At 36.4% G+C, this 15,952-nt stretch overlaps 2 protein-coding genes across 3 annotated transcripts; both read right to left on the bottom strand.

The window, feature by feature from the left end:
- Positions 1–10,123: 10,123 nt before the first annotated feature.
- LOC108862882 (uncharacterized) lies at positions 10,124–11,390 on the bottom strand. Of its 2 annotated transcripts, XR_008934373.1 has the most exons (3): positions 10,979–11,390; positions 10,525–10,862; positions 10,124–10,386 (listed from the first exon to the last, which is right to left on the bottom strand). XR_008934373.1 is itself a non-coding variant. In XM_056986176.1 (2 exons), exons 1-2 carry the CDS (start codon positions 11,314–11,316, stop codon positions 10,709–10,711), a joined length of 492 nt encoding a protein of 163 aa, XP_056842156.1. In that variant the 5' UTR covers positions 11,317–11,390; the 3' UTR covers positions 10,377–10,708. The 2 variants fall into 2 exon arrangements, 1 of the variants encoding a protein (XP_056842156.1); XM_056986176.1 differs by having other exon boundaries at positions 10,377–10,862.
- A 2,961-nt stretch (positions 11,391–14,351) lies between these two features.
- Positions 14,352–15,463, bottom strand: LOC108857904 (uncharacterized). The gene is made up of 2 exons (XM_056986175.1): positions 15,058–15,463; positions 14,352–14,955 (listed from the first exon to the last, which is right to left on the bottom strand). Exons 1-2 carry the CDS (start codon positions 15,388–15,390, stop codon positions 14,593–14,595), a joined length of 696 nt encoding a protein of 231 aa, XP_056842155.1. The 5' UTR covers positions 15,391–15,463; the 3' UTR covers positions 14,352–14,592.
- Between the last annotated feature and the right edge of the window lie 489 nt (positions 15,464–15,952).

A 15,952-nucleotide genomic window follows, 5' to 3' on the forward strand; every position in this document is an offset into this window, starting at 1 on the left:
AAGTTTTTCACTTTGGATTATTTGAATCAACTAACAGTAAAAGATAAATGATTTTTATATTTTCATCAAATAAAGAGGAGGTTAGTAAATAAGTTTTTTTTTGCTTAAAATTTGCTTTTTTAAAATAAATTAACTTGTCAGAAAACATAAACATCTTTTTCACGTTTTTTTCACACTTAGCATTAGCTAAAACAAGTACTAAACATTAGCTAAAACAAGTAGAAACTAATTAAAATAGTGGCAAGTAGACACGGGAGAATCAAAAACGCTGAAATGGAAATCGCTGAGGCGGAAGACCTTGCCGCCGTGGGACCACCAGATGAGGCAGTAGGAGGTCTCTCACCAGGAGGAGACATGGAACTTGAGTTCCACCACCGGCTCCTTTTTTGCGCTTGAGCTTTTATGTAGTTTCGAGTTCGATGTGGAATGAGAACAATTGGATTTTGTATTTTCATCAAATAAAGAAGAGGTTAATAAAGAAGTTGTAGAACTTTTATGTAGTTATTATGAGTTTGATGTGGAATGAGAATTGTGTTAAATTTTCCACTAACTTTGGATTATTTGAATAAACTAATTGTAAAGGTTAAGGAGAGTTTTAGATCATTTGTATCAAAATGACAAATTCACTGTTATTCAAACACAAATTTTAAAAACTTATTTAAAACTAGTGTTGTTGAACTTGACATTTGATAAAGTATTCTGAAATCCAATATTATTGTAAATAATTGAAGTTGTGGAGGTTTTAAGTTTTAAGTGATTTTTAAGTGTTTTGGTAGAGTTACTTAGATAAAAATAAGTAAAACTTAAATCTCATGGTTTAACAAAAGATTCTTTTAATCTCTGCAATTCATTGAAATCATCTAAAACCTCATTAAAAATCAAATCACCTCAAATTTTAGATTGTATATATCCCCTAAATGTTTTTAATGCAGACCTACTATTTGCCAAGGAAGGAGATCAATACTGAAGACTGTTGTCTACACAATATTATTTTTATAAAACATGGAATAACTAAAAAGCGAAGCTCTACTTCATTGGTCTCATGGGATATAATATGAGGCTGTGAAGGCTATATCCAAAAAATCATTGAAGAAAAATGTGATATCATTTGTCTTAAGCATTCATTTTGCGTAGTTTGATATGGAATAAAAAACTATGTGTTAAGTATTCCACTCTCACTTTAGATTATTTGAATCAATTAAGAGTAAAAGTTAAATGTTTTTTTTCTTATATCTACCATTTACCAAATAAATAAATCATTACTAAGAATATTTGCTTACAATACTGCATTTTTTATGGGTCTTGGAATATCTAAAGAAGAAAAATTGTACTTTATCGGTTAGAATTCATAAGGTACATGCAGTTCTGTGTTTAGTATTTTAGGAGTTCAACAAGCATCTTAAAATTTTACAGTAAAATATTCATAAAAATATTATTAATATACCAACAAAAATATATTTAAATGTTTCATATATATATTAATTTTATCCAAAGAAAAATTGTAATAGACAATAGATAATATAAAATTATATATTTATTAGTTGAAATAAACAATGTAGAGTAAACTTATAACTGATAAAGTAATAGTTGACAAAAAACTAATATAACAAAAGTAAAAAAATAAAATATTAACCACGTGGTAAAATATGGACAAAACAAAAAATCGCTAAAATACAATGAAATTACTACGATAAATAAATTTGAAATACTAAATATCATGAACATGTATTATGTAAAACAGATTAAACAAATTAAATATATAATCTACTAAATTAAAGTTTTTAATCTTATATGCAATTTTGTCGTAGTATATCAATTTGTTTCACATTGTGAACTGATCTAATGTTAATAGAATATTTATTTATTATATTTATTAATTTATAGAAGATCTACAGAAACTTCTGTAGTCAAATTCATGGTCAAACATTTCCATATTTCAGTTATGCCTTCCTTATTGGATTAAATTCATGGTCAAATCAAATCTAATATTAATTTTTCAATATATTCTGGCCAAACCATAATGTTCCATTGTACTATAAAGAGGGATGAATAATTTTTAGCAAAATTATAATATTTTTTCTTTGGAAAAAGAAGAACGTTTCCTTTAAGCTTGTGTGTTTGGTTGCTCTTCTTTCTCTTGTCTTTCGTAAGTAAATCTACTTCTCATTCTGTAGATATCTTCGTAAACACTCTTCACTTTGTAGTTTAAAACATTAACAATGGAATCATATATGCTTTTCTTAAGATGGAATCACATATATTTACAAAGAGAAGAAAGGATAATCTATGCAATTAAAATTCTGTGATAGGTTACAATCAAGAAAAAAGAGTAAAATCTATGAAGATTATAATTTTTTGCTTGACTGACATATTATCACATTTGTAGGACAAGATCTTGTGGAGGGTAGGACATTGGTTCCAAACAGAGGCGACGGGAATTATCACGACCCGGTTTGTAACTCGTATGATCCAAACTGCGACAAACCTTGTAATCCAGAGAATCCAAATTGCGTCATGAAACAACCTGACATGGTTACAATTAATAAAGGCGACATGAATTATCGCGACCCGGTTTGTAACCCGTACTATGATCCCAATTGCGTCAAACCTTGTAATCCAGAGAATCCAAATTGTTAATAGAAGAAATAAGGCATTGAATAAAGTCTGGTTGGGCTTTTTTATTGAATAAATGTGAGCGTATATACTAATATTTGTATGGCTTGTCTTATGCATCAACCGTTACATGATATTTATAATAATAATAGTACTTATAAGTAACCAAAGATCAATACTATTAAAAAGGAATGAGTCTTGAAAATCTACTTAAAAGGTTGTTTGGACCATTAGTTGGTTTTACCTTATGTTTTATTGTTACTGATTTGGGCTCAATAATGTAGATACCATATATTAAACTCGTGAATACTCATTTTGTTATTAACCTTAAAATCGGTTACATTATACTGCATATTTACCGACTTCTGAACAATTTTACCAAAGTATATCATTCTTATGACCCACCAACGACTTCTAAACCTCTCATTATTCTCAACACTAAAACATGACTGATCTAACACAATATACCAAAATTATATCATTCTATTGAGCTATCAACTATGAAACCTTATGCTCCATCTTTCCATTGATCAAACTTCTGTCTATGAAAATGAAAAAAATACATTATTTTCCTAATTTTTTATCAACCAAAATATCAAAACAAATATACTTATATTTTCTACCAAGAATTTCAGTAACCTATGAATATTACGAAATAATAATATTCTAAATTGTGTGATCCTATGTCGACTCAGCCCTCTCTTTTTTTTTGGCAGCTCCTCCTCTTATTATAAAAATTTCAACAAATATCTTTGGAGTCTGAATCCATAATTCAAATACCTATAATTTTTTGGTACATAATGGATCCGGATTTGTTTGGGATTTTTAAGACTCGACGTATCCAAAAATCCAAAATACGAAAACACAAAAAAAAACCCACAAACACAAACAAATGCCTGAAAATATTTGAATTCCCATAAACACAAAATTTTACCATAAATCTGACTTAAGGAACTGAAAATACCTTAAAACATTTTTTAATACCCAAAATTTTTTTTTTTTAAATTGAAAAACTATCTGAAGCTTGAAACTATAACTGAAAACTTGGATCCAAAACTTAAGAAAGTATTCATAATAGCGAACACACATTCGAAATACCGAATACATATATATCTGAAATACCCAAATATAATTATATACACAAACATTTCAAGTTCTTTGGATACCCAATTGGGTCTTGGGTAGGGCCCATAATCGGTCAGAGACCGCAGGTGGAAGAAAAAAAATCAAATTATGTAATTTGCTATGAATCCGGATTTGATTATGTCCATGCCTAAAATGAGTTATATAAGAGTGTACATACAAAATCTCATCTAAACTAATTTATAAATTATATAATTTTAAACAAATGCCCTTCTTTGATCTAATGACTTTGTAACATAATAATATACACCAATTCCAAAACACTAATTCACAAAATTTGTTTACAATTCAAAGTAAAACCTGCGCTTAAAATCGCGAATCAAAATCTAGCTTTTTTTAAACACTAGACCTTTATCAAAATCATTATAGAGTTCTTTTTTTTTTTGAAACAATCATTATGGAGTTCATGATTAATTATGTGAGGAACATAATGATGGAACATAAAAGAATTAGGATCATTCGAAGATTATTATAATTTCAAACACACACATAATTTTTTTATTTAAACAAAAGAAACAAAACAAAAAAATACCGAAGTCAAGAAATATTCTTTTTAATCAAGATTTAAGCATATGATACATATATACAAATCCATGCATAACCACATTACTCTCTGTATTAAGCATCAATCAAGATATAAGATTGATACAATCATATCTTCTATTTATGTACATATGTATCTTGTATTTATGTAGAATACCCTAGCTACTCTTGTATATATATTCTGATACTCTGTATCGTAAAGTAATCAAGTCAATACATTCTTATATGGTATCAAGAGCCTACGTTCCAATTTAAAAAAAAAAAAAAAAAAATTTCTTTTTCACAAACCAAACATGAGCACCGAATCCTCTTCTCCTCTCTTTGCTACGCAAGCCATTAACGCCACCACCCCCAACCTCCTTGCCATTAACATGGCCAGTGTGACCAAGCTTAACTCCACCAACTACATGATGTGGAGTCTACAGATCCATGCCTTGCTTGATGGCTATGATCTTGTTGGTCATCTTGACGGATCTCTCACCGTACCTGCTGCGACTCTTACCACTGGTGATCAGATCTCAGTGAACCCTGCTTTCACCTTATGGAAGAGACAAGATCGCCTCATATATAGCGCTCTCATTGGTGCTATATCCCCTGCTCTCCAGCCGCTGGTCTCCCGTACGACGAGTGCCACCGAAGTCTGGACCACCCTTGCTGCAACGTATGCTAAACCCAGTCGTGGGCATATCAAGCAGCTAAAGACTCAGCTCAAAGGCTGGAAGAAGGAAGCCAAGACCATTGATGTCTACCTGCAAGGCATTACCACACGTCTTGATCAATTGGCCATCTTGGGAAAAGCTGTTGACCACGAGGACCAGATTGACATCATCCTTGAAGGTCTTCCTGAAGATTACAAAACTGTTGTTGATCAAGTGGAAGGACGAGATGTGCCACCTTCCATTACTGAACTTCATGAGAGGCTTCTTAATCATGAAGCTAGGCTTCTCTCTGCTCCGGATGCGAGTCTCTCCCCAGCACCAGTTACCGCCAATGCCGTTCAGCACCGACCTAACAACAGTCACTACCGCACTAATCAGAACCGTCCAAGAAACAACAACTGGCAACAGCATCAGTCTCCTACACCTTCTCAGAACAACCAGAACAGAGGACCGAGACCATACCTTGGGCGCTGTCAGATATGTGGTGTTCAAGGCCATAGTGCTAAGCGATGTGCTCAACTCCAAAGCTTCCAGCAGAATGGAAATCAGATGATGCAGTCTGCTCCGTTCATGCCCTGGAATCCTCGTGCTAACTTCACTGCGGCTTCTCCATATGATGCGGGGAACTGGTTGCTGGATAGTGGTGCAACTCACCATATCACTTCTGATCTCAACAACCTAGCCTTACACCAGCCCTACAATGGACGCAATGATGTGATAGTTGCAGATGGCTCCCCTGTTCCGATTCAACAAACTGGTTCCTCATCTCTTCCTACTCAAACTCGCTCTTTACAATTACATAATGTGCTTTATGTACCCAAAATCAACAAGAACCTGCTATCAGTTTACCGTCTATGTAACTCTAATGGTGTCTCTGTTGAATTTTTCCCCAAAACCTTTCAGGTGAAGGATCTGAGAACGGGGGTCCCATTAGTCTCCGGCAGGACTAGAGCTGAGTTGTATGAATGGCCGAAGCTGGTTCCTCAAGCCCATGCTGTCTCCACTGTTCCCAGTTCGAAAGCGACTCTTGCTTCCTGGCATTCACGCCTAGGCCATCCATCCTCTTCTATTTTAAATAATGTTGTCTCAAGCTTTCATCTTCCTCTCTTTACATCTTCTCAAAAACCTTTGTCCTGCACTGAGTGCCTTATCAATAAAAGTCACAAGCTACCTTTTTATCAATCAACTATTACCTCCTCTCGTCCTCTTGAGTACCTATTCTCAGACTTATGGAGCTCTCCCATCCTATCCTTAGACAACTACAAATATTACCTTGTGATTATAGATCACTATACCAGATATACCTGGCTGTATCCCCTCCGAAAGAAGTCCCAAGTAAAAGAAACTGTTATTGCCTTCAAAAACCTTGTCGAAAATAACCAACAAACTAAGATTGGGACATTCTACTCAGACAATGGTGGAGAATTTCTTGCCTTGAGAGAGTTCTTCAGGACGAATGGGATCTCTCACTACACATCACCACCTCACACGCCTGAGCACAACGGTATGTCCGAAAGAAAGCATCGCCATGTAGTAGAGACTGGCCTCACTCTCCTTGCTAAAGCTTCTGTCCCTAAGTCCTACTGGCCCTACGCATTTGCAGTAGCCGTTTACCTCATCAATCGCCTACCAACACCCCTACTCTCTATGCAGTCACCGTTTCAGAAGCTATTTGGGAAGGACCCCAACTACCAGAAGCTTCGAGTCTTTGGATGTGCGTGCTTTCCGTGGTTGAGACCGTATAACAAACACAAACTTGAAGACAAGTCAGCGTTGTGTGCTTTTCTCGGGTACTCTCCTACTCAGAGCGCATATCTGTGCTACCACATACCATCTCGTCGCCTCTATGTCTCTAGACATGTCCAATTTGATGAAGAGATGTTCCCATTCTATCTGGTCAAAACCACCGCGAAGACTTCTAAAACCTCTGTCTCAGAAGAACCAGTGTCGCAACCATGGCCGCCTCATGTTTCAATACCGACAGCAGCCTCCTCCGCGCCTCCTGGACCCCCCAACTCAGATCTTCACCACTCATCCTCCTCATCGATGTCGTCTCCGATCTCGTCGCCGACACAATCTCAGGTATCGCCTCTAACCTCAATCTCTTCTTCTGTTTCTCCCTCCTCTGAGCCCACTGCTCCAACTGAAAATGGGCTGCAACCCACGGCCCAGCAACATCCAACACCACCAAATACCCAAACCCAAATCCCAAATATAAATAATCCCATAGCCCAACAACCAACAAATACCCAAACACAAGGCCCAAATACTCAAACTTCATCTTCCTCAGCCCACCAAAGTACCTCCTCTCCAAATCCATCATCGTCATCTTCTTCGTCGCAACCACCACCTCCACCACAAAATCCGCCTAACCCTCCCAACACTCACCCGATGCACACTCGTGCCAAAACCGGAACCAGCAAACCCAACAAGAAATACCTCCTCTCTGTTACCTTTCCTCCAACCGCAGAGCCAAGAACTATCCTTCAAGCTCTTCAGCATGATCACTGGCGACAAGCAGCGACTGCAGAAATAAATGCTCAAATCGGAAATCACAGTTGGGATCTCGTGCCACCACCACCTAATGTCACACTTGTTGGTTGTCGTTGGATCTTCACAGTCAAATATAACCCCGACGGTACCGTCAATCGTTACAAAGCCAGACTCGTTGCGAAGGGTTACAATCAGCGACCCGGACTAGATTACACCGAGACATTTAGTCCGGTAGTAAAGTCTACCACCATTCGAGTCGTTCTAGGTGTCGCTGTCAACTGCAACTGGCCCATTCGTCAGCTGGATGTGAACAACGCGTTTCTTCAAGGGACACTGACGGATGAAGTGTACATGATCCAACCTCCAGGCTTCGTTGACAAGGATCGACCCAATCACGTCTGCAAACTCCGCAAAGCCATTTACGGTCTAAAGCAGGCGCCTCGAGCTTGGTACGTTGAGCTTCAAACCTATCTTCTCAGGTCTGGGTTCGTCAACTCAGTCTCCGATACGTCACTTTTTATTCTGAAGAAGGGTAAATCACTTGTCTACCTACTTGTCTATGTTGATGACATCCTGATTACAGGAAATGACAATCTCCTTATCAGTCACACATTAGACTCGTTAGCTACCAGATTTTCCGTTAAAGATCATGAAGAGCTTCACTACTTCCTTGGTATAGAAGCTCGCCGAACCTCCTCTGGTCTTCATCTAAGTCAGAAGAAATACACTCTTGATCTCCTCACGAAGACAAATATGCTCGGGTCCAAAGCAGTCTCCACTCCCCATGGCAACAACTCCGAAACTCTCTATTAAGTCAGGTACACCTTTATCTGATCCATCTGAGTATAGGAAGGTCGTTGGGAGCTTACAATATCTGGCATTCACTCGTCCGGATATTTCGTATGCTGTCAATCGCCTGTCTCAATATATGCATCTGCCGACCACGGATCACTGGAGTGCGGTGAAGAGAGTTCTCAGATACTTATCTGGAACATCAGAAAATGGAATTTTTCTTCAAAGAGGTAGCACATTATCTCTCCATGCTTACTCTGACGCCGACTGGGCCGGCGACTCCGATGATTTTGTCTCCACAAATGGGTATATTGTGTATCTTGGAAAGCATCCAGTCTCATGGTCTTCAAAGAAACAGAAGTCCGTGGCACGGTCATCTACAGAGGCTGAATACAGGTCTGTAGCCAATACCTCATCTGAGCTCACGTGGATTAACTCTTTACTACGAGAACTTGGTGTTCATCAGCTCAAACCGCCAGTCATTTATTGTGATAATGTGGGAGCCACATACTTGTGTGCCAACCCTGTTTTTCACTCACGTATGAAGCATGTTGCGTTGGATTATCATTTCATAAGAAACTTGGTTCAAGCGGGTCTTCTTAGAGTTGTTCATGTGTCTACAAAAGACCAACTAGCAGATATGATGACTAAACCTCTGCCTCGACCAGCCTTTTCTTCCTTCACAAGCAAGATTGGAGTCACCAAAGTGCCACCATCTTGAGGGAGGATATTAAGCATCAATCAAGATATAAGATTGATACAATCATATCTTCTATTTATGTACATATGTATCTTGTATTTATGTAGAATACCCTAGCTACTCTTGTATATATATTCTGATACTCTGTATCGTAAAGTAATCAAGTCAATACATTCTTATACTCTGTTATCATAAACAACTTCATTAATAAATCCTAACAGAAACCAAACAATTAAAGCTCTGTTCAGTAGCTCATCGAAACGGAGCCAAAGGGCTAGGGCTGTTGGGAACCCTAACACACCTCAATTCTCTACAAACTTGATCCAACATCCCAAGAAAATCCCTAACAATCACAAAGATCCTCAACGGGTTCTTGTCATCTCCTCTCACGTCTCCATGAAAATACTCAGCGATCTCTCCAACCCTCTCCATTATCCTCTTCTCGTCTTCCCTCAACTCCTCCAAGCTCCTCTCTCCGTATCTCAAGAACGAGCTCATTGAACTAACAAACGCTCTGTTTTCTTCGTTGCTCGCTAGACACCTCAACTGCTCTAAGCCGTCTCTTAGGTTTGAAACCGAGCTAACGAGTCCTTCAAGATCAATCGTTGCCGTCTTCTTCACGTTTCTTAGCTCCGTGTTTAGACCCGAGACAAGATCTAGCCCCATCCTTCTGTAATCCTCCTCTACCTCCTCGGCTGTTCTGTTTTTGTTTGATCTCTGGTTCATAATCCGTCCCATGATGCTGTCTGAAACCCTGATTCCCTCAGACCTAGATATCTCTTGCACGACGAAGTGGAGCAGAGTTGTCTTCAGTAAGTGTAAATTTATTTTGCAGTCTTCATTCAAAATTTTTCTTTTCGTTTTGTAGTTTACGATATAGCATCATATATTTGTATGTTAAAAATAAGAGTGATTTTTTTTTTGGAATGAAAACAAGTGTTAAACAATATAGGAATCTTGCTTCGATTTGAACCATTTTTGTTTTGTTTTTTATATCATCATGAAGAAAAGATAAGGCCAAATGTTTCACTGTCTATACAAATTTCTAAATTTTCAAAATAAAAAATAACATTAACTGAGATCATTTTTTTTCATGATACCGTTAGTAGAAGTTGGAGGAAAAAACATTTTTTTAGAATATAGAAAGAGTGTAGAAAATAAGTCGAGTATAAAACCCTACTAAAAGAAATTGATCTTATAAATTATTATTTCTGTTTTCTTTGTTTTAAATTATTTTTGTTTTGCTTTCTCACAACTGGACTAACATATCATCATCACATTTGAAAGACACATCTTGTGAAAGGCAGGACAATAGATGCAAAGAGAATCAGCGTGAGTTATGACGAAAATCCTTGGGACTCCACATTGTTTGAAGACAAGGCTCCATAGGTAATAAATACAGTTGAAATGGATCATCACAAAAGACCTTGTGATCCACGGAACCTACATTTGCATCAAGTGTAGAAATTATATTTGTATCACAAATAAGAGAAAATCCATAGCAGGTTTTTAATTGTTATGATATGTTTAATATCTCTTCTAGTCCAACAAAGAGTGATAACTGAAAGCTATATACATTACCCCTGTTTAGGTGGTGGAGCGGGTCTGCAAAAGATGGGGTAAGTAATGCCAGCAGACCAAACCACCTTAGCTTGATACTCCACGAGAGGCGCATCAGGAGAGTCGGTTTCTTTTGCAGCAAAGGTGATGTAGTACTTAGTCTTGGCTCCTGGGTCGAAATTAGCCCTCAATAAATGCTCGAACCTCACATTCTTATTGTTTCTTCGGTTGTGTTTTTCAACACATTCAGACACCATGTTCCCGATGAACTCACGACTGGTGTCAAGATCCCGCTTCGAGACCACACCAATTCCAGACCAAAGGTACATGGGGAGCTTATTCGATGACTCAGAGAAACCCTAAAAACCCCAAATATATAAAAAAAAAGCAATGATCTTTAGCAGTTATTATTGCCATGGCTTTTGAGATTTTTTTAACTAACAAAAAAAGAAAAGATGATGATATTATTACTAACCTTGGTTTCGATGACCGTGCGATAGTAATAACGTGCTTTTTCCCGTAGATCCTCGTCTGAGTACTCACTGTCGTCATCAGAAGAATGATATTCCCGGCCATCGAAAAACTATCCTTCTCCCAATAGAAATCACTACCTTCCTCCTCCTCCTCCTCTTCCTCCACTTCATCTTCCTCCTCCTCCATTGCCTCTTCACCGGAATCATCCTCCAGGTCTTTTGTTTCCTCCAACTTGCGCTTCCCTAGCAAGGAAGTGTCAACGCCGGTGGAAGTTTCCATCGGCTCCGTCTCCATCGACGATTCCTCCCTTTTCTCGCCGTCGCTTGATTTTCTATCCATGTCGATTGTCAAACCCTAATTTCCCCCTTTCGATCCCAAATTGTTTTTTGTTGGTCTTTTTAAGTTGACCGCCAACTCAGACAAGACACAAGTTTATTATGTAATAAAACAAACTTTCTAACTTATTTACATATCACCCCTTCCTTTCTTACATATTGACAATATGATACAATTTGAGCGGCCCAATGTCAATTACGACTTTTTGGCGGTCGAATACTAAAATATACTTTATTAAAAGAGTCCCATGTAGGCCTGGGCATTCGGGTCGTCGGGTCGGGTTCGGGCCGGGTCCTTTCGGGTCCGGGTCTTTCGGGTCTAGGAGTTTAGGACTCGATAGGGTAATTTCAAATTTTCGGTTCCGGATCGGTTCGGGTCGTACCGGGTCCGGGTCGGGTCGGGTCTTATATAGTTGGACCCATTCGGGTAACTAGAATTTATCGGTTTGGTTCTGGGTCGGGTTCGGGTCGGGTTGGTTCGGGTTCAACCTAAAAATACCTAAAAATACAAAAAAAAATCTGAAAATATTAATATATCCGAAAATATTTGACATTTTATTGAAAATTTGTGTTTTTATTATATTAAAATGTGTATATATACTAAACTATGCGAGATAGAACAATAGTTAGTTGTCTCCTAGTGGCTGACCCCTTTGCTATGTAGACAAATAACCCGTCTTCGACTCCCCATTGATTCATTTTATTTAATTTATATTATTAATTCGGGTACCCGCCGGGTTTCGGGGTCGGGTCCAAGACCCGCGGATCCTCTACAACAAGACCCGATAGGGTAATTTGATCGGGTCGGTTCCTACCCGGACCGGGTTTTTTCGGGTCGGTTTCGGGTCGAATTTTCGGGTCCGGATAAAATGCCGAGGCCTAGTCCCATGACCGAACTTTGAACCACACAACAGCTCCAATTAGCCAGCAAGTTCGATGTTAAATCTAATTCGATATCCTAAGTCTGCATCTACTGATATATGTAGACTGCTATTGCCTATTGATGTCAAGTTAAGTAGTTGTTAATCTTCTGTACATGTTTGTGATGTGTGACTAATGTTGTTTTATGAGCGAGTTGTATAATGTGACAGCTGACAATACTCTCCATGTAAAAAAAACTATATAAAAGAGTAGTCACTTTTGTACTCCGAAATATTGATTAGTGGGTTCCAGTATTTTGAGTTTGTGGCAACCGTTGTTCCAAAAAAAAGAGTTTGTGACAACCTGATTGATTATGATCACTAACTCACTATTTTCTATTGGAAGATAAACTAAAAAGATTATATCATTGTAAATAGATATGCTTTATCCACTATGCAAGCTGAAGAGCAGAGCGAAACCGACTTATTCGAATCGAAATATTTCGAACATCCGAATATCTGAAATAAATTTATACACTTATATATATTAACTATCTTTTGATTAATGTATATTAAAAAAATTAAATATATAAAATATTTTTAAATTAGATAAAATACTTGAAAATGTATACAAATATTCAAAAATACATGTCTAAATTAGCTGAACTATACTCAAATCAAAAATATTTAAAATATCTATTGATTATTTATCCAAATATTCAAACTAAAAAAATTTAGATGTTGATTTTAAGTATTTTGACATATGTTATTCAAAACTATATGTGATATATTGTTTTGTTAATAGATTTTGAGAAATTTAAAGTATAATGAATTTTAAAATTTTAAAAATAATTTAAATAAATTATTCGAACTTAAACCGAACCCGCACGCAAAGATACTAACCGAGTCTGAATCAAAATAAAAAAACGAATGAAATTGAAATCTTTGATCCCAAAAATCTAAAACCTAAATAGATATCTAAACGCCCACCCATATTTAAAGTTACTATATATTTTCAGAAGGATAATGAAAAACACTTTCTTGCAAGTTTTACTACTAGTTTAGCTTTTGCTTTTGTCGTCAGTAAGTGTAAATTTATTTTGCAGTCTTCATTCAAAATTTTTCTTTTCGTTTTGTAGTTAAAATACATCTATATATATTAATTATTTTTTGATTAATGTATATTAATAACATTTAAATCTATAAGATATTTTTAAATTACCTAAAATACTTGAAAATATATAAAAATATTCAAAAATACATGTCTAAATTAGTTACAATATACTCAAACCAAAAATATTGAAAATATCAATTGATTCTTTATCCAAATATTCAAACTAAAAAGATTTAGATGTTGATTTTAAGTATTTTGACATATGTTATTTAAAGTTATATGTGATATATTTTTTTATTAATAGATTTTGAGAAATTTAAAGTATATAATGAATTTTAAAATTAATTTAAATAGGTTATCCGAACCCAAACTAAACCCAAAAAGATCCGAACCGAATATAAATCAAAATTTTAAAATATCCGAATGGAACTAAAATCTTTGATCCCGGAAATCTAAAATTCGAATGGGTATTCGGACGCCCACCCCTAATTAAAGTTACTATATATTTTCAGAAGGAGAATGAAAAACACTTCCTTGCAAGTTTTACTACTAGTTTGCTTTTGCTTTTGTCTTCAGTAAGTAAGTGTAAATTTATTTTGCAGTCTTCATTCAAAAATTTTCTTTTCGTTTTGTAGTTTACGATATAGTATCATATAAGTATGCTAAAAATAAGAGAATATTTTTTTTTGGAATCAAAACAAGTGTTAAATAATATAGGAATCTTGCTTCAATTTGAAGTTTTGTTTTGTATATCATCATGAAGAAAAGATAAGGCCAAATAATGTTTCACTGTCTATACAAATTTCTAAATTTTCAAAATAAAAAATAACATTAATTGAGATTATTCTTTTCATGATACCGTCAGTAGAAGTTGGAGGAAAAACCATTTTTAGAATATAGAAAGAGTGTAGAAAATAAGTTGAGTATAAATTATTTTTTCTGTTTTCTTTGTTTAAAATTATTTTTGTTTTGCTTTCTCACAACTGGACTAACATATCATCATCACATTTGAAAGACACATCTTGTGAAAGGCAGGACAATAGATGCAAAGAGAATCAGCGTGAGTTATGACGAAAATCCTTGGGACTCCACATTGTTTGAAGACAAGGCTCCATAGGTAATAAATACAGTTGAAATGGATCTTCACAAAAGACCTTGTGATCCACGGAACCCACATTTGCATCAAGTGTAGAAATTATATTTGCATCACAAATAAGAGGAAATCCAGAGCAGGTTCTTATGATATGTTTAATATTTTCTCTTCTAGTCCAACAAAGAGTGATAACTAAAAGCTATACATTATCCTCTACCCATGTTTAGGTGGTGGAGCGGGTCTGCAAAAGATGGGGTGAGTAACGCCAGCAGACCAAACCACCTTAGCTTGATACTCCACGAGAGGCGCATCAGGATAGTCAGATTCTTTTGCAGCAAAGGTGATGTAGTACTTAGTCTTGGCTCCTGGGTCGAAATTAGCCCTCAATAAATGCTCGAACCTCACATTCTTATTGTTTCTTCGGTTGTGTTTTTCAACACATTCAGATGCCATGTTCCCGATGAACTCATGACCGGTGATACCTCCATACATTTTCTTTTCAAGATCCCGATGCGGGATTACAACAATTCCAGACCAAAGGTACATGGGGACTTTACCCGATGACTTAAAGAAACCCTAAAAAAACAAAACAAAAAGCAGTGATCTTTAGCTGTTATTCATGCCCATGGCTTTTTTTAATTAACAAAAAAAAAAGAAGATGATGATATTATTACTAACCTTGGTTTCGATGACCGTGCGATTGTAATAACGTGCTCTTTCCTGTAGATCCTCGTCCGAGTACTCACTGTTGTCAGAGGAATGATATTCCCGCCCATCGAAACTATCCTTCTCCCAATAGAAATCACTATCTTCTTCCTCCCCCTCCTCCTCCACTTCCTCCTCATCTCCGTCGACTTCCTCTTCACCGGAATCCTCCTGGTCTTGTGTTTCCTCCAACTTGAGCTTCCCTAGCAAGGAAGTGTCAACGCCGGTGGAAGTTTCCATTGGCTCCGCCTCGATCGACGATTCCTTCTTTTTCTCGCCGTCGCTTGATTTTCTATCCATGTCCATTGTCAAACCCTAAATTCCCCCTTTCGATCTCAATTTGGTCTTTTGAACTTGACGCCAACTCAGAAACACAAAGTTTGTTATGTAATAAAACAAACTTCTGTATCTTATTTACATATATGACCCTTTCATTCCTTACTTATTGACAATATAATACAATTTGAGCGGCCAAGTGTCAATTATGCAACGAATTTTTTAAATTCATAAAGTTGTAGGTTTAAGGTTTGAGTTTTTAACAGTTGACATATACAATAGGGTTGCCTGCCTAAAACCCTCTATAGATACATAGACCCTACTTATTCCCCCCTAAACTACGAAGCTCTTTACTAACCCACCCAAACATATACTTTCTCTTCATATATCTCCCTAATCTTTTTTAATCCCCCTCTCTAATCAATTTCAAAATCAAAATCAGAAATAAATTAATTGCGTTTTGTAGACTGCAATTGCCCATTAAAAAGAACCCGACCCGGAATAGAAAACCTGACCTGAATTAATAAAAAAAAATGAAATCGAATTGGGCTAAATTAAAAGCACTGTTTTTTTTGATCAAAAAATCTCTGTT

The sequence above is a fragment of the Raphanus sativus genome, chromosome 5 (genome assembly GCF_000801105.2).
Source record: "Raphanus sativus cultivar WK10039 chromosome 5, ASM80110v3, whole genome shotgun sequence".
NCBI classification, from domain to species: Eukaryota; Viridiplantae; Streptophyta; class Magnoliopsida; order Brassicales; family Brassicaceae; genus Raphanus; species Raphanus sativus.